Source organism: Pleurodeles waltl, chromosome 2_2, assembly GCF_031143425.1.
Source record: "Pleurodeles waltl isolate 20211129_DDA chromosome 2_2, aPleWal1.hap1.20221129, whole genome shotgun sequence".
NCBI lineage: Eukaryota > Metazoa > Chordata > Amphibia > Caudata > Salamandridae > Pleurodeles > Pleurodeles waltl.
The window spans coordinates 644738636-644766170 of record NC_090439.1 but is presented as its reverse complement, the minus strand read 5'-3'; the positions used below and the strand labels follow the sequence as shown (position 1 = coordinate 644766170).

Below are 27535 nucleotides of genomic sequence, written 5' to 3'. Positions count from 1 at the left end.
GACCAGGGCTGCGGTGTGAAGTGGGGCGGTGTGACATGCGGTTCACCAGGTCACGGTGCAGGCAACAGCATCGTCATTGCTTAAGTCCTGTCGTCGGTAGGTCCAAACCAGTGGGGCAGCATGGGACGGTGCTTTGTGACCCTCACAAGCGGTGTCCACAGGCCACGGTGCAGGCATGGATGCCTGGTGACAACACTGGAGTCGATGGTCCTGGCGACAGTGGACCGGGACTGCGGTGCGGGATGGGACGGTGCTTTGTGTACCTCACGAGTGCTGTCCACAGGCCACAGTGCAGGCAGCGGTGCCGGTGTCAGCAGGAGCTGTGTCGTCAGAGATGCCCAAGCTCAGGTGTGAGCAGGTGATGCCGGAGTGCGGGGCCCACAGGTCGCGGTGCAAGCAGCTGCTCAGTGAAGTTGTCTGATGACGGGGTCAGTGAGACCAGGGTCACGGTGCGAAGCAGGGCGTTGCGGATCCGTGCGGCATCAGCAGGTCACAGTGCAGGCCAGCGTCACTGTTGATGGCGTTGCAGTGGTTTCTCCTGTTGAACAGCACAAACGCACAGATCCCAGTGCTGCAGGTCAAGGAAACTGAAGTCTTTGGTGTCCCAGAGACTTCCAACAGGAGGCAAGCTCTACTCCAAGCTCTTGGAGAACTTTCTCAAGCAGGATACACAGCAAAGTTCCCCCTTTGCTCTCTTAAGGTAGAAGCAGCAACTGCAGGCCAGTTCTTCAGCTCTTCTCCTTGTCAGAGGTTCCTCTTGATTCCAGAAAGATTCTAAAAGTCTGGGGTTTTGGGTCTATTACTTATACCCTTGGCAAACTTCAAAGCAAAGGCTCACATTTTTGCAAGATCCTTCCTTGTCCAGGCCAGGCCAAGCCCCAGACTCCCACCAGGGGGTTGAAGACTGCTTTGTGTGAGGGCAGACACAGCCCTTTCAAGTGGGAGTGTGCACTCCTCCCCTCCCTCTCAGCACAGATGGCTCACCAGGATATGCAGGCTACACCCCAGCTCCCTTTGTGTTACTGTCTAGAGGAGAGGTGTGAAAAGCCCAACTGTCAAACTGACCCAGACAGGGAATCCACAAACAGGCAGAGTCACAGAAGGGTTTAAGCAAGAAAATGCCTACTTTCTACAAGTGGCATTTTCAAACTCACAATCTAAAAAACAACATCACTAAAAGATGTATTTTTAAATTGTGAGTTCAGAGACCCCAAACTTCATATTTCTACCTGCCTTAAAAGGGAATCTGCGCTTTAAAGTTATTTAAAGGCAGCCCCCATGCTAACCTAAGAGGGAGATAGGCCTTGCAACAGGGAAACCCAAATTTGGCATTATATCACTGTTAGGACATGTAGAACAGACCAGTACATGTCCTACCTATTAAATACACTGCACCCTGCCCATGGGGATACCTACGGCCTACCTTAGGGGTGCCTTATATGTACCAAAAGGGAAGGTTTGGGCCTGGCAAGTGGGTACACTTGACAGGTCGAATTGGCAGTTTAAAACTGCACACACAGACATTGCAGTGGCAGGTCTGAGCCATGTTTACAGGGCTACATGTGTGGGTGGCACAATCAGTGCTGCAGGCCCACTAGTAGCATTTGATTTACAGGCCCTTGGCATCTCTGGTGCACTGTACTAGGGACTTACCAGCAAATCAAATATGCCAATTATGGATAAACCAATCAACAGTATAAGTTACCTAGGGAGCACTTGCACTTTAGCTCTGATTAGCAGTGGTAAAGTGCGCAGAGACAATAAACCAGCAAAAACAGACCTGAAAAAATGGGAGAAAGAAGGCAAACATTTTGGGGATAACTCTGCAAAAAGGGCCATTTCCAATGGACCTATACTAAACTCTTTGTTTTAGATCAGCGGGCAAAACAAGCTCTAAAATGAGTCATTAAGTTGAGCTTAATGAGGTCCACTTACAGCATTCATGGCAAATCTTTACAAACTATAAGACGGTAAGTGGGTATGCTATTTGGAACTGTAGCTTTTGTGAATGGAGCAGTAAGAGAGCAAATCCCATGTACCATGCTGAGTTTGGAGGTTCGAAAATGCTAATTTAGCAACTGCTGTTTTAGGTGTGGTGCTTTTAAACAAAAGTACTGCCTTCAAAGTAAATATTTTGGAGACACAAATTCTATGTAATTGCCTGTGCTTATAGAAGCTGTGTAATAATGTGTGACTTCATAGTGACCTAGCATCTCATATTCCTCAATGTCTCAATTCAACATTTTATTGGACGGGATCCTTCTTATATGCAGGTAAACGCAAAGAAGTTGATAAGAAGAACTGATACCTCACTTCCGCTCTTGGTTGAGGAGCACCGGCCAAGTACAGTTACCTTACGCTTTGATTGTTTTGTTTTTCTGTTGTTTGGGAGGGGGGGCGGGAAGGGGGGGGGAAGAGGTGAGGGACTCTTTTTTTTTAATTGTTTCCTGTCTTGGCTCATGTTCTGATGTACGTGTTCCTGCCACAGTTTTCAAAACCATTTTTTCAGTAAGCGATTGCGTTCAAAACCTTGGCATTTTTCAATTAGGCTTCTCACACGTGGTCCGTTTTCCGAGTTTGTTATTCACTTGTACAATACTTTAACTAATCAGAAAATGTGTGTAGTTGTGTCGTTGTGTCTTGTGCGTGTGTTTTTATTTTTATGGTGGTTTTCTATTCTATGAGATCGGCCCCAAAGTATTGGAGTGCTTGACACAAGTCCAGAAAAACATAACCGCTTTTCCGCCCCTGCCTCGCTTCATCTTCCAGCAGCTAATCTTCCTGGAAACCAGCCTATGTTCGCTCGTCTTTTGGGAGAGTCACAGCTTTGTACAGCAGTCCAAAAGGTACCGAGTGCGGTTTACAATGGGGTGTTTGTTCGTATTTCTTCCCACGCAGAACACGTTCCGTTCACGCATTTCTCCCTCCACACACTAGCAATTTAGGAGCCTTTGCATCCCATCTCCCGCTTGTTTAGCTTCACTTCAAGTTAACGTGACAGAAGGGCATCTCAGGTCCTCCTATCACATGAAAAATCTACTGACATATCCAGACTGAAAACACAGGCCCTCCAAACAAAATCTGAAAGGAATATAGTACTATGTGTTCACAAAAGGGCTGCTGCACCTCATCTGTTACGAAGCACTATATAAATACAACTACAAAAACAAAACCTCGTTCTCAGCAAGTGGCACTTTCATTACAGGTCAGGCCGTGTTCATTGCCTCACCTGTTTTCCATAATTGGGCGCCATTTTAGTCAGCACTCTAGCTGATTTCTCTCACCTAGCCTGGCTATTTAATGTGATCCGGGCGCAGATGCGAGAACAGAGCTGCCAGGTAGACACTTCCATTTTGATATAGCTGCTACTTTTAAAACTGCTAACTCTTAAACTTTATGCCGCATTTTACTTTTTAATCAGCACTCCAGCTGATTTCTCCCGCCCAGCCCAGCTATTTAATGTGTCTGTGTCAGGCCGGGATCAGGTCCAGGACCCCTCCCCGTTTAGGTGAAAACAAAATCAAATATTCAGCTGATGAACTGAAGGCACATAACCTGATCAAGGGGAAGCCATGTGCCGATAAACTGTACCATAAAGAGAAGAGCCTCAGCTGTGAAGTATGAAAGATGAGTTTTGCTGGGTCAACGCGCACTACAGATTCAGACAAACCCCAAAATATTAACCCCAAGAGCCCAAGCTGGCAACTATATTTACTAAATTGCAGGTCCCTCCCCGAACTTAGCCTACATCTGCTCACCCTCTTAGATGAGAAGAATCCAACAGTCTTATTCCTTACCGAAACATGGCTGCAGGAGAATCTTACACCTGATGTAGCAATCATTCTCCCAAAAGGCTACACCATTGTCAAAAGGGGATGGAGAAGGAGAGAAAAAAGGAGGAGGAATAGCTATCATTTATAAAGATGAGATAAAAGGAAATTCAAACCCTTAACACTTCCATGGTGTAAATACCTGCATTTTCTGATGGAATTAACACCTACCTTTACTTTTTCAGGATTCCCTATATATCATCCCCCCTGGCTCAGCCACCCAGTTCTTACATGCTCTACTGGAGATTTCGCAGAACATGGCTTACACACTCAGCAAATTTCTCTGTGCTAGGAGATCTCAACCTCCTTATGGAGAATAATAATTGTGAATTATCAAGAACTTCATATTGGATCTAGAAGCCATTCAACTTATGTTACAGATATATGCCCCTAATCATAAGCAAGGGCATATACTGGATCGTATCTTCTCCATCTCCTTGGATCTAGAGACAGAAACCCCCATTGAGATTACATTGCCAGATAACAAAATAATATCCTTTTATCTGACAGGGCCCAATAACTCATACCCTGAACCTTATAAGGTTAGGATTTGGTGGAATTGGTCCAAACGTCGAAAGTATGACCTACTTGATGACTCTATCCCTGATTTGTAAGGGAACTCGAAAAGCAAGTATATTAGTTTAGAGAAATGGGTACAGAATAACTTGAACTCAGTATTGCCCTAAAAAAAATATCTCGCAATGAAGAGAAGGCCCCATGGTTCACTACAGATCTTCTGCAATTAAAAGAACTAATTAGCCAGGATTGGGCAAATTGTGCTCTTTCCCTGAAAGGACATCGGAAGATACCCTGGAGATTCTAGCATTCCTTGAATCAGGGTCGCCAATGGACCTGGCTCCACCAAATATTATGCTTAAAAGTGAGAACATCTATTATATCCGCTCTAACTAAAATTTTAATTACTCCTTGAATTCTGGCATTTTTGAAACACACAATAGTAAAGCCATTATTAAAAAAGGCAGATGCAGATCCTTTGGTATGTGAAAACTATAGTCTCAGCTCCCTCCTGTCAGGACCCAGCTAAATCCTGGAAAAATATGCCAACAAAACCCTTGCCTGCTATCTAGAGGAAAATTGAATTTTACATCCTTCCCAAGCTGGTTTCAGAGCATGTTACAGCACTGAAACAGCTTTGTTAGCAGGTATGGAAGAGCTTGGGGGAAACCTGGACAAAGGGGGATCTGCAGCCTTCATCCTTTTGGACCAGAGTGCCTGCTTTTGATACTGTTTCACATTCCACCCTAATCAAAAGGCTGGCAGAAGCAGAAATTTCTGGGACAGCACTAATGTGGTTGGCCTCCTTCCTTCAACACAGAACCATTCAAGTCTGTGAAGAAGATTAACAGTCTGAGAACTTCTCCCTGGGGTGTGGTGTGCCACAGGTGTCCTCGCTCAGCCAGATTTTATTTTATATATACGTCCTTACACGTCAATGATACACAAATTATTATAAGACTCTCACATCAAACAGACAGAACCGTGCCACTCTTGACAAATGCTTTAACTATGCAGTGGACTGGATGGCTGCCGGCAGGCTCAAACTAAATGGAGACAAAACAGAGGTGGTGGTAGTAGTTAGAAATAAACTCTCATGGTGGATAGACCTGAATGGGCTTGCTGTAATGGGCAGTCGACCCCACCCCCAAGGAAGAGGAGAAAAGCCTTGGAGTCTGGATTGACAAAAGGCTCACTACAGCAACTGAGGTCAGGAAACTTGCGGGCACCTGCTTTGGTCTGCCTGGACCTTGAGGAGATTACTCAGATGCCAGACTCAACAGGAATAGTTGTGGTGAAAGGCCTGATTATTTCACGTCTTGATTAGGGGAACTCCCTATATTTGGGTAGTCCCAAAGCAGTCATTAAAGGACTAAAATGTTTACAAAATGCTGCAGTCCGAACTGTGCTAAACATCCCTAAATCTCAGTTAGTAACTGCTGCCAGGGCAACATTGCACTGGCTACCAGTGCACAAAAGGATACACTTTAGAGTGCTTTGTCTGGCGCAAATTGCAGTACACAACAAAGTATCTACACTTATCCAGGGACTAGTGGCACCCCATCTTCTGTCAAGACCTTTGCGTTCATCAAATTTGCAATTATTAACGGTGCAAGGACCAACAGAGCGAGCGCTGGTGGCTGTGTTGTGTAGCCATTTTAGTTATAGCTCCATGCACATTATTTTAACATACTAGGCCTTCCTCTGTGCACTTTAACCTAGATGTATTTTATTCAGCTTTGCTTTATTATTGTAACAGTAGCCACTTTTACGGTCTTGTTTTATTTTCTCTCTATCTGACTGTTTTTGCCTAGGCCAGCACTCTATTCTCAAACAAGACATTCTTGCTCACTCTGTGCTTCTTTCAAGGCTACAGCAGGATAGGTTGCTGGTGAACGTGGTATTAGTTTAGTCTTTAACATTCATAGAAAATACACATCCTTAAGTAGGGACATTTTCGTAGAACACCAGCTGTTTTATTATAAAAACACTTTCCTGTCCCTTACACGTTAGAAGGATATTCCAGCCAGAGAACCACGACTGTATGATGATTGCCGAATGCTTGGCTACAGCTGTTTTGCAGACTTCAGGCCTTTGCTCAGGTATGGGGGATGATGTCTTCCCAGGGGAACCTGAAGGGCAGAATTAGAGCTTAACACTCTGTGCTCTATCATAGCCTAGGTAGGAATTAGTTGTTGACTCTAGTGACAACATGGTAGCAATATTTTTATGTTTTACTCTCTTTGTCACAATTTTAATCTCGTCATGCTGTATCGTCCTGGTTATTGTAGTCCACACTTTGCTACCTAAGATACAGTCGCTTTATTAAAGAATTATTGAAATATATACTGCCTCTGTTTGTCATTGTGTATGTGAGACTAATGTAAATGAGAGAAACGGATGAGACCTGAGTGACCACGGCTTCCCTGAGAAACCATTTATGTCATGCACTCAGCTGCCCAATCATCCCTGCCCTTGAGCAGAGATGAGGCACTGCTAGTTAGCCAGAGAAGAACCCAGATTGGAGCGACAGGTGTCACCTGTAGTGGGTTAGACTCAGTCTCCCACACCACAGGTGATTCTGCCACTCGAAATCCAGTTGTCTCAATAGAATAATGAGAGCCTATGCAACAGCTGCTCCTTTGCCTTTATTGTTCCTAAGCTCTGGAATTCCCTCCCATTAACAAATTAGGAAGACTGACTCGGAACTCAAATTTAGAAAATTGTTAAAAACCTTATTTCAGTAATTTAGCTAAGCCAGTCTTTGTACCCGATTGCAGTTTTGCACTGGGAAGTCCTGGTGGGTAGCCATGCGCTTTATAACACCTGGACACTAGACTAGACTAGACAAGGTCCCTCTAAATCCTGGTGAAGTCCTGCCATAAACCAGTTGCCATTGGTCTAAGGTAACAGCAAAACCTGTGGTTGCCTTTAACTGTGACTAGTGTTTGTCTTGGGGAATCAAACGTCTTTTGGGAATCACACCTGTGTGGCTTCTTGCCAGAGAGAGGAAACACCTCTTCCAACAGCAGGCCTCTATTGTGTTCATTCACACCTCTCCCTAGGAGGGCAGAAGGCTGTACTGTTGCCTGCATCTGCCTATGGCCACTGGATAACTTGGGTAACAGAGTGGCAGCTTTCTAAAGTTGCCTTTTACTCAAAAGTTACATTAAATTTGAGTCGGGCTTCAAGTCAGGTTTAATGTAATGATTCTTCTGATAAAGTATCACTTTAGAGGTCCGATTCAGGGCTTAGCACAGCTGAGTTGTCAGTATGTATCCCCATACTTGCCAATGCAGACAACATCCTCTCCACAGTAAAATGACAATTTGAGGGTTTTATTGCTGTGGCATATAATGGTATGTGTGCCATTTTTTAGGGTCAAGCCTGCGTCATGCATTCGCGCATGCGTATCGCAGCGAGGTGCTTTAGTTATTAGAAATGGGCTCGGAGCCCTGTCAACCTCACGTCACAACCTTGCCTGGTAAAATCTGCTTGCTTTCATTAGTGTAAGGCATGCACACGTTGTGCCTTTTCTGGTGGTTAGCCCTCCTCGAGCGCAGCAACCAAGTACAGAAAACATGCGAGGTTTGCTGTTTTCTGTCGGATCGTGGACTACTTTTTCTCTATTTTCCTAGTGCGATTTTGCTTGGCAGAAGTCGAGCGCTTTACACAGTTAATTTCACTTTTTCGGGTTACGTACATAAAAGCACTTTTGCCGATAGATGAAAAGTCGGGTTAGGAGTTTACAACGCGATCAGCTCTAACATGAGCAAACGCGATACCCGTTGCATTGCAAATGCTTGTTAATATACAGCACCCTGCATTAGCGCTCTATACCCCTGCCTTAGGGGAGACTTAGAGATATTACAAACAGAGGTCTGGGCTGTGCCATTAGTTTAAATGGAAAAGTCGAGCTAGTAGGTTAAAGCTGCTCCACCAGTTTGCAGAGGCAAGCTGGAAGACCTGTTTTAATTTGTCACACTCAGAGTGGCACAATACATGGTGCAGCCCATGAGGGACACTAACCTACAGGCCCTGGACACCACTGGTACCATATACTAGGGACTAATAAGTTAACTTATGCCAAGTGGGTGTAAGCCAAGTAAACATACACATTTGTGGGTCAGAGTACTGGCATGGCTGTCCGGTTAACAGGATTCCATGCACTTCCAGAGTTGAAAAACCTGCAGCATCTGCCCAAGACTTTACAGGTGTTCACGCAAAAATAGGCATCTCCTTACCCCTACTGACATACATCGATTAAATGTGGTGCTTGAAGCTGTCAAATAGGCACAGGTAGGTAGATGACCCTCTAACGGGGGCTAAAAAAAACTATTGGAGATAGTATCATACAAACATCGAATTAAATCTCAGTTTTCCATGAACCCCAAAAATTTTCAAACACAGAGTGCATCATGTCAGTACACAGAAAACACAGTGACGGTTTCCACACTGAGCTCCTTGTTTAAGTACAAAATAACATTTCAATATGGTGTACACAAAACTTATAAGAGTAGGTTGCAGGATTTCAAAATAAAAGATTTACAGAAGAATTAAAAAACCAAATACTCAAGCTCACCTTAAAAACGTACCGACATCAGCTAGGACACTGCCGACATGAGTATGGAAACATATGTACAGAGAAAAATGTTTGAATCAGTGTATTGTACTTTATTTTACTACTTGGATTAAAAGTATCTTATAGGACTCTCTGAGCTATGCAGTTATTAGTATGCTACAGGGCAAGATTGCAACATTACACAGGGGCTCAACTGCTTACTTTAATGACCTCCCTTGCACATTTTAAACTTCAGTCAATTACCTGTGATAGCCACTGAAGTTTCACTGTAGCATGAGAAAATTCTTTAGCTAAGGGAGAACATGGAAAATAGAAATCTGCACATCCATGATAGCTACACAGGCAGTACTGATTTAAAAGTATACCAAAATATATTCTAGGATGACAAGGCCAGTTTTTTGTTGCTTTAGCCACAAATGGACTATCCAACTTCTATAAATGCATTAGCCACTTAATTTGAATCAACACATCTGAGTGGTGTATTTTGTAGTATGTACCTCTCCAATCTTCTTCATCGCTTCTAAGATCGATTTCTTTCAGTCCTAAATTGTATAGTCTTCGATCGCTAAAAAAAAAAAAAAAAAAAAGAAAGACACAAAGGGAAAATTAAACCATTGCATAAGGTGCACAATTAGAAAGTCCAATATGAGACAGAACAATAAATATATTTAAAAACAAAGGCTTCTAACTCCTTCTCTTCTGGTCAAATACAGGTCAATTAAACCATTACAAATACATTAGTGAATTGAAAAACGCATGCTTCAAATATTTACATATGAAAATAATAATACTGTTCAAACTAAGACTAAAGAAGAGTTTTGTGGGCAGAAATGCGTGGGAAAATGTTGCACATCTAAAACTTTGAAAAAAAAACGCCTGAGCACTTCTATTTAACCCCTTCCCTGCCAGGCCTTTTCCCCTCAGGTGCCATGCCTTTTTTTTTTAATATTTGGGGCAGTTCGCCCTCAGGCCCTCATAACTTTTTGTCAACATAAGCTACCCACGCCAAATTAGAGTCCTTTTTCCCAACATCCTAGGGATTCTAGCAGTACCCAGACTTTGTGGGTTCCCCTGAAGGAGACCGAGAAATTAGCCAAAATACAGTGAAAATTTAGTTTTTTTTAAACAAATGGGAAAAAGGATGCAGAAGAAGGGTTGTGTTTTTTTTCCTGAAAATGGCACCAAGAAAGGATTTGCGGTGCTAAAACACCAGCTTACCAGCTTTCAGGAACAGGCGGACATGAATCAGAAAACACAATTTTTCAAACACAATTTTGGCATTTTACTGGGACATACCCCATTTTTACTATTTTTTGTGCTTTCAGCCTCCTTCCAGTAAGTGACAGAAATTGGTGTGAACCCAATGCTGGATTCCAGAAAGCTAAACATGTCTGAACAGCAGACAAAATTCTGAATTCAGCAAAGGGTAATTTGTGTAGATCCTACAAAGGTTTTCCTACAGAAAATAACAGCTGAAATAAAAATTAAAAAAATTGAAATTGAGGTGAAAAAACCCAGCAATATTTCTCAATGTTTTACTCTAACTTTTTCCTGCAATGTCAGATTTTTTAAAGCAATATACCGTTACTTCTGCTGGACTCTTCTGGTTGCGCGGATAAACAGGGCTTTTAGGTTCATCAAGAAGCCTAGGTACCCAGACCCAATAAATGAGCTGCACCTTGTCATGGGTTTTCATTCTATACCGGGTATACAGCAAGTCATTTGCTGAAATATAAAGAGTGAAAAATAGGTATCAAGAATACCTTTGTATTTCCAAAATGGGCACAAGATAAGGTGTTGAGAAGCAGTGGTTATTTGCACATCTCTGAATTCCGGTGTGCCCATACTAGTATGTGAATTACAGGGCATTTCTCACATAGACTTCTTTTTTACACAATGTCTTACATTTGGAAAGAGAAAATGTAGAGAAAGACAAGGGGCAAGAACACTTGTTTTGCTATTCTGCGTTCCCCCAAGTCTGCCGATAAAAATGGTACCTCACTTGCTTGGGTAGGCCTAATGCTCGCGACAGGAAAGACAACATGGACAAATCACATTTTTACATTGAAATCTGACGTGTTTTTTGCAAAGTGCCTAGCTGTAGATTTTGGCCTCTAGCTCAGCCGGCACCTAGGGAACCTACCAAACCTGCCCATTTTTGAAAACTAGACACCTAGGGTAATCCAAGATAAGGTGACTTGTGGGGCTCTCACCAGGTTCTGTTACCCAGAATCCTTTGAAAACCTAAAAATTTGGCTAAACAAACACTCTTTCCTCACATTTCGGTGGCAGAAAGTTCTGGAATCTGAGAGGAGCCACAAATTTCCTTCCACCCAGGGTTCCCCAAGTCTCCTGATAAAAAAATGGTACCTCACTTGTGTGGGTAGGCCTACTGCCCACGAAAGGAAATGCCCCAGAACACTATCTGGACACATCAAAATTATCAAACACAAAACTACCTGTTTTTTGCAAGGGGGGGCAGGGGGCACCTGCGTTTTTGATCATGGGCTCAGCAGCCATCTAGGGAAACCTACCAAACCCAGACATTCCTGAAAACTAGACACCCAAGGGAGTCCAGGAAGGTGTGACTTGCTTGGATCGCCCCAATGTTTTCTTACCCAGAATCCTCAGCAACCCTCAAACTTAGCTAAAAAAAAAAATAAAAAAAAAATCACATTTTCCCCACATTTCTCTGTGGGATCACCCTTCCGGGACAAATTTCCTACCACCCAACTTTCCCCTCAGTCTCCCAGTAAAAATTATACCTCACTTGTGTAGGTGGGCCAAGTGCCTGTGACAGATAAGACCCAAAACATGTTGAAATTGAGGGGGAACCAAAGCGGGTCCTAAAGGGCAGTTTGAAAAAAATTGATTTTAAGCTGACAAGTGCAACAGAATTGTTATCGGTATAAATGAGACAATGCTGGGTGGGAGGAAGTTTGTGGATTCCTGCAGATTCCGGAAGGTTCCATCACAAAAATGTGGGAAAAATGTGTGATTTCCAGCAAAGTTGGAGGTTTGCAGGGCATTGTAGGTAAGAAAATGGCGCGGGGTGCTTGTGAAGCACACCATCCTGGAATCACCCAGATGTTTAGTTTTCAGATGTGTCTAGGTATTGTGGCTTTTTCTACATGGCGGCATCCCAAAGTCCAAAACGTGCAGCCCTCACCATTCCAAGTGGGACGAGTTTGAGAGTTAGCCAAGCTCTCATGGCCCAAATGTAAAACCAAAACACAAAATAATCAAGTGACCTCTTGCTTGCCATGGGGTAAGATGGTTTAGTGTGCGGGGGGAGAGCTGAAAGACTGTTACCCCCTTCAGTTGGGGTGGGGGCCTAACCAGGCCACCATCCCACTATTCTATATATATATTTGTTTTAATTCCCTGGCATCTTGTATGCTTTCTGCCCTCCCCCCACCCCAGGGAGTGGATCTGGGGTAATTGCCCCATCTGCCCACCAGAGGGCAGAACAACTTTGGCCCAATTTATTTGGGGTCGGGGTATGGCCATACCCCCACCCTCTTATTTTGGAAAAAAATCTTCCCTGGTATCTGCTGGTCTTTCTGCCCCCATTGGGGGCAGATGGGCCTTCCAAAAATTGGCTGATCTGCCCCCAGGTGGGGGCGGGGTGGCAGATATGGCCAACAGTAATGTGTCCCCCATGGGGAGTGACCCTTGCCCTTAGGGTCTGTGTAAAGAAATGGCTCCCTGTTGCAGTTACCCCCCACTTTTTGCCTGATACTGATGCTGACTTGACTGAGAAGTGTGCTGGGACCCTGCTAACCAGGCCCCAGCACCAGTGTTCTTTCGCCTAAAATGTACCATTGTTTCCACAATTGGCACAACCCTGGCACCTAGGTAAGTCCCTTGTAACTGGTACCCCTGGTACCAAGGGCCCTGATGCCAGGGAAGGTCTCTAAGGGCTGCAGCATGTCTTATGCCACCCTAGGGACCCCTCACTCAGCACAGACACACTGCTTGCCAGCTTGTGTGTGCTGGTGGGGAGAAAATGACTAAGTCGACATGGCACTCCCCTCAGGGTGCCATGCCAACCTCCCACTGCCTGTGGCATAGGTAAGCCACCCCTCTAGTAAGCCTTACAGCCCTAAGGCAGGGTGCACTATACCACAGGTGAGGGCATATGTGCATGAGCACCATGCCCCTACAGTGTCTAAGCAAAACCTTAGACATTGTAAGTGCAGGGTAGCCATAAGAGTATATGGACTGGGAGTCTGTCAAAAACGAACTCCACAGCTCCATAATGGCTACACTGAATACTGGGAAGTTTAGTATCAAACTTCTCAGAATAATAAACCTACACTGATGCCAGTGTTGGATTTATTAAAAAATGCACACAGAGAGCATCTTAGAGATGCCCCCTGTATTTTACCCAATTGTTCAGTGTAGGCTGACTGGTTCCAGCAGCCTGCCACAACCGAGACATGTTGCTGGCCCCATGGGGAGAGTGCCTTTGTCACTCTGAGGCCAGTAACAAAGCCTGCACTGGGTGGAGATGCTAACAGCTCCCCCAGGCAAGAGCTGTCACCCCTTTGTGCCAGCACCGCAGGACACTCCAGCTAGTGGAGTTGCCCGCCCCCTCCGGCCACGGCCCCCACTTTTGGCGGCAAGGCCGGAGGAAATAATGAGAACAACAAGGAGGAGTCACTGGCCAGTCAGGACAGCCCCTAAGGTGTCCTGAGCTGAAGTGACTAACTTTTAGAAATCCTCCATCTTGCAGATGGAGGATTCCCCAAATAGGATTAGGGATGTGACCCCCTCCCCTTGGGAGGAGGCACAAAGAGGGTGTACCCACCCTCAGGGCTAGTAGCCATTGGCTACTAACCCCCCAGACCTAAACACGCCCTTAAATTTAGTATTTAAGGGCTCCCCTGAACCTAAAACTTTAGATTCCTGCAACTTACCGAAGAAGAAGACTGCCGAGCTGAAAACCCCTGCAGAAGAAGAAAGAAGACACCAACTGCTTTGGCCCCAGTCCTACCGGCCTGTCTCCTGCCTTCTAAAGAACCCTGCTCCAGCGACGCTTTCTCCAGGACCAGCGACCTCTGAATCCTCAGAGGACTGCCCTACTTCCAAGAGACCAAGAAACTCCTGAGGACAGCGGCACTGCTCCAAAAGAAATGCAACTTTGTTTCAAGTAGCAGATTTAAAGACCCCTGCAACTCCCCGCAAGAAGCGTGAGACTTGCAACACTGCACCCAGCGACCCCGACTCGACTGGTGGAGAACCAACACTTCAGGGAGGACCCTCCGGCGACTCCGAGTCCGTGAGTAACCAAAGTTGTCCCCCCTGAGCCCCCACAGCGACGCCTGCAGAGGGAATCCCGAGGCTCCCACTGACCGCGACTGCCTGAACTCCCTTTCCCGACGGCTGGAAAAGACCCTGCACCCGCAGCCCCCAGCACCTAAAGGAACGGAACTCCTGTGCAGGAGTGACCCCCAGGAGGCTCTCTCCCTTGCCCAGGTGGTGGCTACCCCGAGGAGCCCCCCCCCTTGCCTGCCTGCGACGCTGAAGAGATCCCTTGATCTCTCATTGATTTACATTGCAAACCCGACGCTTGTTTCTACACTGCACCCGGCCGCCCCAGTGCCGCTGAGGGTGTACTTTTTGTGTGAACTTGTGTCCCCCCCGGTGCCCTACAAAACCCCCCTGGTCTGCCCTCCGAAGACGCGGGTACCTACCTGCAGGCAGACCGGAACCGGGGCACCCCCTTCTCTCCATTGCAGCCTATGCGTTTTGGGCACCTCTTTGACCTCTGCACCTGACCGGCCCTGAGCTGCTGGTGTGGTGACTTTGGGGTTGCTCTGAACCCCCAACGGTGGGCTACCTTGGACCAAAAACTGAAACCTGTAAGTGACTTACTTACCTGTGAAAACTAACATTACCTTACCTCCCCCAGGAACTGTGAAAATTGCACTAAGTGTCCACTTTTAAAACAGCTTATTGTGTTTTATGTGAAAAGTATACATGCTAATGAAATGATTCAAAGTTCCTAAAGTACTTACCTGCAATACCTTTCAAATGAGATATTACATGTAAAAATCTGAACCTGTGGTTCTTAAAATAAACTAAGAAAAGATATTTTTCTATAACAAAACCTATTGGCTGGATTTGTCTCAGTGTGTGTTCCTCATTTATTGCCTGTGTGTATGTACAACAAATGCTTAACACTACTCCTTTGATAAGCCTACTGCTCGACCACACTACCACAAAATAGAGCATTAGTATCATCTCTTTTTGCCACTATCTTACCTCTAAGGGGAACCCTTGGACTCTGTGCAGGCTATTCCTTACTTTGAGATAGCACATACAGAGCCAACTTCCTACAGTCCCCTTATGTATAAACATAAATAAAAAACAAAACTCCCTGGTGTCTACTGGTTTCTGCTCCCCTTAGAGGCAGATTGGCCTAATAAAAATAGGCCGACCTGCCCCAAAGGGGGGCAGAAATGGCCTAAAAGTAAATGTGACCCCAAAGGAGTGACCCTTGCCTAAGGGGTCTCTCCCCACATACATAAAACAAAAACAAAAACACAAAAAAAATGATCCCTGGTGTCTAGCGGTTTAGATCGGCCTCATTATAATAGGAGAAATGGACTAAAAATAAATTGCCCCCTAGGGAGCAGCCCTTGCCCTAGGGGCCACTCCCCTTATGCGCAAGTATAAAAAAAAAAAAAATCCCTGGTGTCTAGTGGTTACTGCCGCCCTTGGAGGCAGATTGGCCTAAAAAAATAGGGGGCAGATTGGCCTAGTAAAAATAGGGGGCACAAATGGCCTAAAAGTAAATTTGCCCCCAAGGGAGCGACCCTTGCCTAAGGGGTCGCTCACCACATACATAATAAAAAATAAAAAATTTAAAAAAAGGTAATCCCTGGTGTCTAGTGGTATTTCTGCTGCCCGATCAGAAATGCAGAGAGAGACATGAAAGGAGAGGAAAGGCCTTTCCTTTCATGCCTCTCTCGCCCCCTCCACGTGATCGGAGGAGAAATGCTTTTTTCTCCTCCGATCCGCAGGCCCTCTGATGAGGTCAGTGCGCGATTGCGCGCTGATGTCATCAGATGCCACAGAGGGAATGGGGGTGGAAGGGGTGGAAAGGGAAGCGGGCCAGGCTAGCAATTCCCCTGTGGGCCCCTGTGTGGACGTAACAGTTACGTCCACAGCACCCAAGGGGTTAAAGCTCCAAAATATGTTTATTATTATTTTTGTTTTAAAATCAGATGGGTGGGATCATAGAAAAAAAAAAAAACACTATTCAAGGGCACCTTATTGGGTTGTCACAGTCGCACCTTAGCAGGATGGGAAAAGTTGCCGTCCACCTTTGCCTGCTAGAGGAACGAAGCTAATTTGCACCTCAGTATGGTCTATCCTTAGCAGCAAGAGTATTCTTTTCTGCTGCATCTTCCAGTATTACTCCACTCGACAGAATAGAGCTACAGAGAGTATGCAAATGCTTGTGGACTGTGCTGTTTTAACTCAGACTGTTTTGCCTCCTACCCTTAAGTTAATAGTTATTCAACACAATAGCTGAAAAGCACAATCACATATGCTCTGCGCGCCTAAGCCTTGAATACCCTTTTCCCATTACTCCTGTGATATTATAGCATTAACTATTGTACGTTACCTCGTCCTTGTGCCAGAATGTACTTTACTGTACAGTGTTGCTGACATTAAGGATTTTCAGCAGTGTTCCAATAATGCAAAGCAGCAGATGTCTGGTTCGACTGTTAAATAGAACCATGCTGTAGTGTCTTCCCCAGCCTGGTACCCGCTGAAATAATAGGCCACACAGGGAACTGTTAATAACATGTCTATTACTTTGCGTGTAACTGAACTCCAACATTCTAAACCAAGCTTTCATTACATGTACCGATTATGTCACACTAATACGGAGTCCTCGGGGAGTCAGAAAGGTTCACTTCTAAATCACGCAAGAAACTACATCTCCCGCTCTATTAAGTGAAAAATTGCGAATTTTTAGAAGCGCACTAGCCATACACAAAAGGTATATACATAGAAACATGTACAACTATTATCTCTTTAATTAATCTTCTTGGAGCTTTAATTAGTCGACCTGATTGGGTTACTGGGAGCAGTAAACTGTAATCTTCAATGTCACAGATTGCTAACGATGGTAAGGAATCAGCAACAGTCACTGAATTTGCAGGAGCAGTCTTTCTTTCACCATCTCGAGTTGAAGACTGATGAAATGTAGGCCTGAAGTGAGATGAGTCTCTATTAATGGACGTCCCAGGTCTTTGGGCAGTCACCAATTGTCCTTTGGTAGACACTACTTGGAAAGTTTCTGCACCATACGCAGCAGCAGATTTTCTCTTGCGTATTTGTTGAGCGATCAGCAAATCTCCTTGTTTGAATGAGAGATATTTTGCATGTCGCCTCTTGTCTGCATAGACTTTCACTTGAGGTCCTTTTCCACTCTTTCATCGAGGTATGGAAACTAAATTCGGTCTTGGAGAGCTTTCTTTGTAGCAACAATACCACAATGTCTTTCGTGAGCCACTTCTATCACCTTTTGTCGAAGACTCTCCGGAATCAGGATCCTCACAATATAGCTCCTTCCTGGGTTTTGGGCAATTCGTCTTTGAAATTTTTGTACTTTTGATATTCTCCACCATTACTGAGAAGTGGAACATGTTTATTCCATGACTGATGTGTAATTATGTCTTTTAATGCTAGCACGTCACTATCATGACTCATAGCAGTGACAATCTGGGCTAACGACACACCAGTTGGTGTACTTGACTTGACAATGATGTTTCTAGTAAGCCTTTGCTATCTTGGAGGGAGTACCAGGACCTTGGATAGGCACTCTTGAAAAGTAGTCAGCAGCGTTCGGATCCTTTCCTGGTCAATGCACAATTATATAACTCTACTCTGCAATCGAAGTACCCATTGTTCAATTCGAGGAGGCATCTTGGGTTTTGGATTGCTGAAGATGGTCAGCAAAGCTTGATGATCAGTCACCAGTGTAAAAAGCTTTCCATACAGGAATACATGGCAACGTTCACAAGCCCATACTACAGCCAAACTTCCCTTCTTTCGGTATGAGTAAGCATGTTTTGTTTGAGACAAATTACAACTAGCATAGGCCAAAATATGTAGTCTTGCATTTGGGCTCCACTATGCAGTCCAAGTATAGTAGCTAACCCAACAGTGCTAGCACCAACTACAACCTCTGTATGGAACTCTGGATTGAAGTAAGCCTTTTCTGTAGCATTCATGAGGGCATGTTTGATTCTCTTGAAACTCTCTTTACATTCTCGTGACCATTTAAAAGAAACATTTTTCTTTGTTAATTCTCGTAATGGAGCACTAACAGTGGCAAAGTCTTTTATGCATCTTGAACAGTAACTGGCCATTCCAAGAAAAAAGCTAAGCATGGAAACATCTTAAGGGGATTGAGAATGTGTTAAAAGTTTTATTTTTGCAGGATCTGGCATGATGCTCCCATCTGAGCAGACTTGGCCAAAGAACTTCAGTTTTGTTTTGTTGTACTCCCTCTTGTCTGTGTTTAAAATAAAAGCTGCATCATTGTGTACTTGACATATTTGTGTGAGGGCTCAATCATGCTCCTTCTGTGTAGCTCCATAAAACAATATGGAATCGCTATAGTTAAATGCATTCACAACAGGTCATATGATCTGTTGTATGATGTCTTGGAAAAGTTCTGCAGCCAGTGTCATACCAAAACTAAGTTTCTTGTATCTAAACAAAACAACATGTATAGAAAAGGATATAATATATCTGCTGCATTCTTCGAGTTCTAACTGATGATAACCTTTATTCAAATGAAGTTGACAGAAGACTTTGGCACCATTCAATTGCATAAGCATGTCAGCAATGTGCGTCCTTGGATGTGGACAACTCCTTCATGGTCCTTTTTAGGCACTACTGCTATGGGAGAAGCCCATGGTGTCAGACCAGTGGAATGTTCAATAATGTCATACTTAAATAAGGATTCAAGTTTCTTTTCAACAGCTTCTTGTTAAATGAAAAGCAACTCTTATGTGTTTCTGAGCAACAAAAAGGACATTCTCATTAATATGCAGTTTTGCTTTCATAGTCTTCAACCTTTCTAAACCATGAAACAAAAAAGGGAATTTACTTACTATTTCATGAGGAGCATTCATATTGTAATTCACTGAAATCAGTCCCATGTCAGCAGCTGTGTTCAAACTGAGTAGGCAGGAACTTGCTGCTGTACCTTGAAGCACACAGATCAGTGCTTGTACTTTTGTTTTCAGTGTATGTTGTGTTTTCTTTGTTTGGGAACACCCTGAAGGAATCATCTTCCGTTGGGAGCACAACCAACTATGACTAAGAACTGAGAGGTCTCCCAGTGTGGTTTAGGAGGTGGGCCACAGGAAAAGAATATGCTACTCAAGTACACCATTTACTGTCCAACTTATGTGCAGGGTATCAAAAATGAAGAGCTTCATCACTGTTCACCTTGCAAAGTGCCAAAGAAGATAGGAGTCATCACAGGAGCGCAGAAACCAACCCCTCGGCCCTGAAACCACATCTGCCCAGTCCCCGACAACCCGGCCAGCCAACTTCTGCACCTGAGCGATGTGGGCCTACACTGAGGCTACTGTCTCCGATCTTGTGCCACTTCTGAGGATGCCACTGAGATCACCCAATGTCATCTACAGGTTGCCACCATATGGTCATCATTTAGTGAATTCAAATCTGTGGTATTACTGCCCTGTTACTCCCCTGAGACATTTCAGACCTGGGGACCGCAACAGGAATGGTGAAGTGGACACCAAAGAGGGCTTTGCATCTGGCGATTTGTTGTAATTCAGATGCAGCAAAATAGCACATCTGCTAAGACAACAAACAAGGATTCACAAAGTGCAAAACTTGTTTACCACTTTGTGAACAAGTTTTGCACTTTGGGGGGTGGAGGGTTCGGGCAGGCAAAGTCCCTCTCGAAACATCTTTTCAAGCTGCTGATTTTTATGCATACTACATCGCTTCTCACCTTTTGGACATTAATGACTGGTGGTACAGGCTCCCGGTCAGCCCTGTATACGCCCTGGAGAAGAGGTCTATGAATGACACACATCAACGTCCTATCTCTCCAGCAGGGGAGGCATGGGATTCTTGCCACCAGCTGCTCAGGTGGTTCTGAGTTTTTGGAGGTGTGCTCTGTGGTGCAAGGGGAGGTGCGGCCATCTTATAGAGCAGGCAATGCTTTGGCGGGGTTTCTTGTTGTCTCAGGTCTACCTGTTGGATGGTTTGGGACTTTGGTAACTCATAGGGATTTTCCCAGTTGGACCACATTATGTACGGCAATGTATTGAAATCAAATCAAGACCTCCGAGCCTATTCCATTGTTAACTCCAGCTCCATCACGCCCTGGCCCCTACATATGACACATCGTGACCTCCCTAAATTTAACACCCTCAAAAGCAAGCTTGTCATGGGAGACCTGAAATCACAAAGATTTACCAAACACTCATCACTAATACACTACCCGCCCTTCGGGCTGTCTGGGAACAAGATCTTGAAACATTAGACGACTGGACTGAGGCCCTGGGGGCACCCAGGGAGACTGAAATGTCAACCAACCTCCTCCTTATTCAATTTAAATACTTACATAGGGCCTACTATACATGGCACCGTCTGTGACGCATGGTCTGGTGACCTCACTCAAATGCCATCACTGTTCTGTGACGGAGGGTACCTTTTCACATTCCGTATGGATCTGTAGCTGTACAGCACTAGATGTGTTCTGGCAAGCGGTTCTCTCCTGTTTGAGTGCGGTCCCCTCATGGGCTTTACCAATGGACCCGAAGATGGTCCATATCGCTGAGGGCAGTGGAGGTAATGGGTATAAGTGAGCTCTAATGTTCCTAGGCCTCACTCTCACCAAACGCGATATCGCCAAAACATTGGAAAGCCATTGCCTCGCTTGCTGCTTGGAAAAAGGGTGTGGGGCTGGAGATGGCTGTGAATCAATCTAGGGGTTGCCCTTAGAGTCATTACAGAATCTGGCAAAGATGGGCACACTACTGAGGTATTGTGTTTGAACCAGTGCGCCCTCATGATGCGGGGTGGTGTCACAGCCCATTAAATGGGAATAGACAACCGACTACAGAGTTCTATACATTGGCTGATGCATGGACATTTTGGGGGGGGGGGGGGAGAATGGGTGAAGGAGGGGGAACTAGCCTGTGCAAGATGTCGGTTTTTACTCTTTATTTACATACATGGTTTTATGCCTTCCCATTGTTCAATAATCATTTTGGTCTTCTAGGTAGTGTATGTGTACTAAATTCAATAGAATTTGTTCTGGAAAAAAAAAAATCCCTATCTTCTACACCAAGTTTTTTATGGCAGCAGGACAATGATCATGGTTGTCGGCATGACCTGTTTACTATGAAACGCTATAGTGAAGGCACTAGACCTGGTGTATTTATAGCAAAAAGCATAAGTTGAAGGCAATGGACATTTTAGTGTGGTCCTAAAGATAGGTATTTTGTTACACAAAATCTCACAGACTACCTTAGTAGGCAAGGGTTTGGTGTTAGTTACTCCCTCTGACAAACTATTGATATAGAAGACTTACACTATGAGAATACTATTTAAGCCCTGCTAGGAGAGATAGCATTTTGCTTTGCCACCTGTAATTGTGTATACATTTGCTATTTTATGACTGTATGCCTGAAAGTTGCCTTATGCTCAGTACAGTAGGCCTGAGTTGTTTATGGTGACAAACTGCTTTAGGCTTGCTTGGTGTGCCAGGAAATGGTATGCCAGATATAATAGGTTTGGCCTGTTTATTATGAAAAATTATTACAAAAGGCAGTAGGCCTACCTCATGTATTGTGAAAAGCATATGGCAAAGTAAACAGACCTCAAACAGAAGCAGAAGAAGCAGAAGCAAACAAAATAATAACATGTCACTCTTCACAACTTTGCATCCCCATGCCTATTACACAGCAAGGCTACTCAACAAAAACAACATAACTCAGCATCTCGCTCTCAACCACTCCTCTCCAAAACAGTCACACCGCTTCCAAAACACAGTCTCTAACCTGCCTACTAATAAATGGTCGATCACTCTCCAAAAACAAGCACCACATCTACATCCTACTCAGAGTCACACAACCGGTCTTACTCTTCATAACAGAATCATGGTTGAGAGATGACATGGCTCCAGTGTTGCATGAAGCCGTTCCTTAGGCTATCAAACTATTACACAAAATCGTATATGCAAAAGAGGAGGTGAACTAGCTGTTAAATACAAGCAAACAATAAATCTCTGCAAAACAGACAACATGTCAATACAAGGTTGTAAGGGCCCTTTTTAACAGATGCAACCCTTCACCATCCTCCTGTAAATTCCTCCTCCTTTGCAGACCACCACTAGCAATCCAACATTCCCAGACAGGGTTCTAGACACTGCTTCAAACCCTGTAACACTATACTCCAACTTGTGCAGTGTTGGGGACCTAAACATTTGGTTTGACAAACCCAATATGCCCCACCCAAATATCATCATCACTGGTCTGGTCACAATGAACTTGCATCAGATCGTACACAATATCTCTCTCTCTCTAACACACACACTCACACACACACACACACACACAGTACCTTTCCAATATAAAACACTACAAACCAAAACTCCTATGGACCACCTATGGACCTAGGAACAAACTCAATGTTGAATACTTCGAAACTCATCTAACAGCCGACACAGATCTAAACACAATAAATGCTGTTAAAAAAGGTAATAATTTGGGTGGCTACAGGAAGCTGTCCATATTGTAATACAATTTAGAACAACAAAAGAGAACAAAAAAAAACAAGCACCTTGGAGAAATACAGAACTAGAAAAGATAAAACACCAAGTCATAAAGCTGCAATGAACCTGGCTCATAACAAACAGCAATCAAGACAAACTTCACCTATGCAAACTTAACAGAATATAAAAATCAACAATCAAAAAAGCTAAAGAAAAGGTACTACTCAGAATTCAAAATGTTCAATCTGCAAATGTATAAAATTCTCACTGAATTTCATAAACCTAAATGCTCGGAAGGAACTCATCCCATTACTCAAGAATTCACAGACAAACTTGCAAATCCAACCACAACCAAAGCAGACACGCTGGACTCCTATTCAGAATAAAGGAAAACGACCAGCAAGAACCCATTTCCAAATATCCCCATCAACAGTAGACCAACCTAGCCTCTGCAATCCTTCAAACAGATATCACAAAGTGCATTTATGGATCTGGTCAAAGCAAGCAAGTCTTCTGGCTGCCTTTCCTTACCCTTGTCCACAACACATCTTTTATCAACCTTTGGTGTCACACCACTCAGAAGAATCACCAATAATTCTTCAACTACAGGACTCTTTCCAGAGGGCCTCAAAAAGGCATACATGAGTCTATTATTAACCCTCTGGGTGCCTGGGGCAAGGTAGCCTTGTCTTCGGCCACGGTTCCCGTGTGCTGAGAAACAAGACTATCTTGTCCTGCACCCAGTCCTGCTAGCACTTCCCCCATTGGTCTCCCATCCACACCCGCCCAGTCAGGGATGGAAGGGGAATCTCTTCCCCTTCCCCCCCAGACACCCCCGCCCTGCTCAGCAATCTGATGACGTCAGTGCGCTCACAGCGAGCAGTCATTAAATACTGCCAGGATGCGCTGTAAGCCATTTGCTTCCAGCGCATCCATCAGAGAGGACCTTCAAACAGTGAATCCTTCTTGAGGGGGATTTGGGGGGAAAAACAGAAACGGGGGAAAGGAAAGAGTTTTTCCTTTCTCCCTGTGCCTGTTTTCTGTGGATTCCTGCTCCACGATCGCGGACGAGGCCCACGATCGTGGAGCAGGAATCTACCCACCAGACACCAGGGATTATTTGTGTGTGTGTTTTGGGGAGCGACCCCTTAGGCAAAGGTCGCTCCCATGGGGGAAATTATGTATCCGTGATTCGACCCACCTGGTGACCAGACCGGCTGACTCCTGGGGGGGGGGGGGGGAGGCGACCCTTGAAGAAGCGCCGCTACCCTAGAAGAATGATTTTATGGTATGTTTCGCCCCCCCTGTGGCTAGATCGGCCATGTTTTCGGCCAATCTGGCCCCCAGGGAGGGGTGGGGGTGGGGGGGGTTGAAACCCAGTGGGCCCCAGGGGTTGTTCTGTTTGTGTGTGTTTTTGGGGGGTACTCCTTGGGCAAGGGTCACCCCCCCCCAAAAGGGGTATAATACTGATGGCCATTTCTGCTTATTTTGTTAGGCCCTTAGGCAGAAGCCACTAGGACGCCATAATATTATTTTTTTGCCTTGGTGGGGGCACCCCGTTTGGCAAGGGGCACCCCCCAAAGGGGGCATAGAACTGTTGGCCATTTCTGCCCCTCCCCCCCCGCCTTGGGGGCAGATCAGCCTATTTTGTTAGGCCCATCTGCCCCCAAGGAGGGCATAATCTACTTAGACACCTGGGATCGTATATGTATGCATGTGTGTATTGTGTGGGGGAGCAGCCCCTTTAGCAAGGGTCACCCCCCAAAAAAGGGGCACATTACTGATGGCCATTTCTGCCTCCCTTGGGGGCAGACTGGCCTATTTTTTTTAGGCCCAACTGTCCCCAAGATTCCAGTTTATTTTTTTTTCCCCTTTGTTTTTTTGTGTTGGGTGGGCACAGAACTGTTAGCCATTTTTGCCCTCTCCCCCACCACCCCCCCGGGGGCAGATCAGTCTAGTTTTTTTAGGCCCATCTGCCCCTAAGGGGATCAAAATCTACTTAGGCACCAGGGAAAATTTCTAAATGCTTAGTGGCAGGGAGTTTGTCAACTGATGAAGTATTTGCATTTCTGATTATAATAGTTTATTTCTCCTTTTTGTTCTAGTTCAACACTTTTGCTTCCTTTGCTGTTGCTTCTTGCAGTATTGGCAGTAGTTGACCTGCGTTTTGCGTAGTTGCATGTTTTAGGTAAGTAAAAACAATTTACTCCAAGTGAGTATTGTTGCTATTCATGAATGACATGTTTGTAGGTGGTTTCCTAAATGCAGGATTGTGAGTGAAATTGTCCTTAGATTTGTGCACAATGCTATTTGTGTTGTCTTATGCCTAATATGCTTTTCTTTTTTGTGAAATATCATTGGTGATTGCTGTGTCTGTGCAGAGTAGTTGCTGGCGAGTCTAGCTTTTTCAGGCAAGTGAGGGGTATAGTTTTTGAGTACATAACTCTGTGATTAAGCCACACTTTGTTTATTACTTATTTTAGACAGTGCTGGTTGTTGTTGGCGCATTTGTCAAGTTACACTTTTTTAGAAAGGATCTTGGCTAGCTGCAGAGTCACTGCTCAGCTGGTTGTTGGTATGCTTTTTGAGTCATCTTCTGACCATAATTATGAGACTGACTCTGCATCTGAGGCAGAGGAGGGAGGGAGAGATTCTGGCAGTGAGTTTTCTGTACAAGAGGAATCTTCTGATTAGGAAGCCATTCTCAGTGCAGATGAAGGGCCTGTTTTAGAGGAGGTCACTGATGTGCCAATAGTGCAGCAGCCGGGGGCTGAAAGGTTTCCCACTAGAAGACCCGACACCTGGGTTGCCCCAAACATGGAGCAGCCACAGTTGCATGCTTTTACTGGTCTCCCTTGGTGAAAAGTGAATACGGAAAACTTTTTGCCTGTCAATTTCTTTCAGTTGTTTATGGACGATGAATTTTTGGAAGAGATTGTTGAGCAGACTAATTTGTATGGGAGCAGCATTTGAGGGACAACGCTGCCAGACTTAGGCCTCAGTCTAGAGCTACCCAGTGGATTCCCACAAATTTGAAAGAGTTGAAACAGGTCCTGGGTTTGACTTTTTTGATGGGGTTAATAAGTAAGCCATCACTGGCTAATTGCTTCTTCTTTGAATGCTGCATTTTATTGACAATACTTTAGCATTGCCACGAGATCACCCTGATGGTGACGACTTTTTAAGATTAGGCCTGTCCTTGATAATTTTGTATTTTTCAGAGGTGTATGTTCCAGGCAAAGAAATAAGTGTGGACAAGTCTTTGGTCCTGCTCAGGGGGAGTTTGGTTTTTAAGCAGTACATTCCTAGCAAGAGGGCACGGTATGGAATTAATATGTATATGCTGTCTGAAAGTAGTACAGGATATGTGTTAGAAATGGGATCTTTAGTTAACAGTCAGGTTACCCCCTGTCCAAGCAAGGACCCTCTCTCTAGTCAGGGTAAAAAATAATTACTCTCAGCTAACCCCTGCTTGCCCCTTTGGTAGCTTGGCACGAGCTGCACGCTTAACTTCAGAGCTAATTCTTTTAGACAAGGAATAACTTGAATCCTCAAATATCTAATCTGTTGTTTAACAAGAGGGCTATTGTAGGTGGTATTCCAACATATAATCTCAGTTTTCTCCGGGTTTACAGAATAACCCGACACCCTGCCAAAATCCTCTAAGCGTTGTGTAATTCTAGAAAAGACATGAGTCAGGTCGCCGGTATAAATCATAAGATCATTAGCATATAGAGCAACCTTCTTTATCCAGCTCTGACATTGAAAGGGGGGAATCTGACTATCAGCCCCAATATATAAATCAAAAAGAAGGTGGGACAATGGACAACCCGGACGCGTCCCCCTCTCGATCTTAAATCTCGGGGATAACTGATCATTAACCAAAATGCTAGCAGTCAGGTCTTTATAAATAGCCTGAATTGCTCTAATAAATTTTGGACCAAACTTATATCCCTCCATATAAAATTGTACAAAATGCCACTTCATCCGGTCAAAGGCCTTGGCAGCATCAAAGGTGAGAACCGTTAAAGGGACACTCTCTAGAGTCGCCATGTCGACTGCACCTAATAAATCATGGGTAAGTTCATGCAACTGCCTACCCCTAATAAACCCCTTCTGGTCCTTGTGAATCAACCTGCTAATCGAATCCTGAAGTCTTTTGGACAGAACGTAAGTGTAGAGTTTGTAATCTGAGTTCAATAGAGGTATCAGCCTATATGAACTGCATAGTGCCGGGTCTTTTCTGGGCTTTAAAAGAAGGCTTATAACAGCCTCATCCCAAGACTTAGGCATGTCAACCCCTTCCTGTAAAAGAAGATTAAACAGCTCCACTAAAATTGGCACAAACGCTTCACAAAGTGCACAATATAGTTCATTAGGCAAACCATCTGGGCCTTCCTCTTTTTTAAGTTTTGAACTGCTGCCTTCACCTCCCCCGGATCAATCTTCTCCAACTGTAACTGATCAGTCTCCCTTAACTGGGGTAGATGAGCCCCCTCCAAATAGCCTCTGGCCACCACTTCCGAACAATACAAATCATCAGTGTAAAGATTCTGAAAAAAGGCTACAAAGGCCTCCTCTATTTCAGATGCGACTGTACATAAAGCTCCGGTGGTCTCCGATTTAATTGACGCAACATAATTCTTAGAACGGTCTGCTTTAGTTTTCCACGCTAAAAGCTTGCCACAGCCTTCCCCATACTCATAATGAGCATACCGGCTACTGTCCCATCTCCTTGATTTGTTATAGCAGATTCTAATTGTGCATCTAAAGTTGCTAGCTGACTTTCCTCGCCTGGATGAATATTGGAAATTG

General features: G+C 44.6%; 1 protein-coding gene across 2 annotated transcripts in view; it reads right to left on the bottom strand.

The window, feature by feature from the left end:
• Window positions 1-27535, bottom strand: part of TGS1 (trimethylguanosine synthase 1) — a 279522-nt gene that overhangs the window by 231187 nt on the left and 20800 nt on the right. For both annotated transcript variants that reach the window (XM_069220193.1, XM_069220194.1), the window contains exon 2: window positions 9426-9493. In XM_069220193.1, the coding sequence (XP_069076294.1) occupies window positions 9426-9493 (68 nt within the window). The remainder of the gene's footprint in view (window positions 1-9425; window positions 9494-27535) is intronic.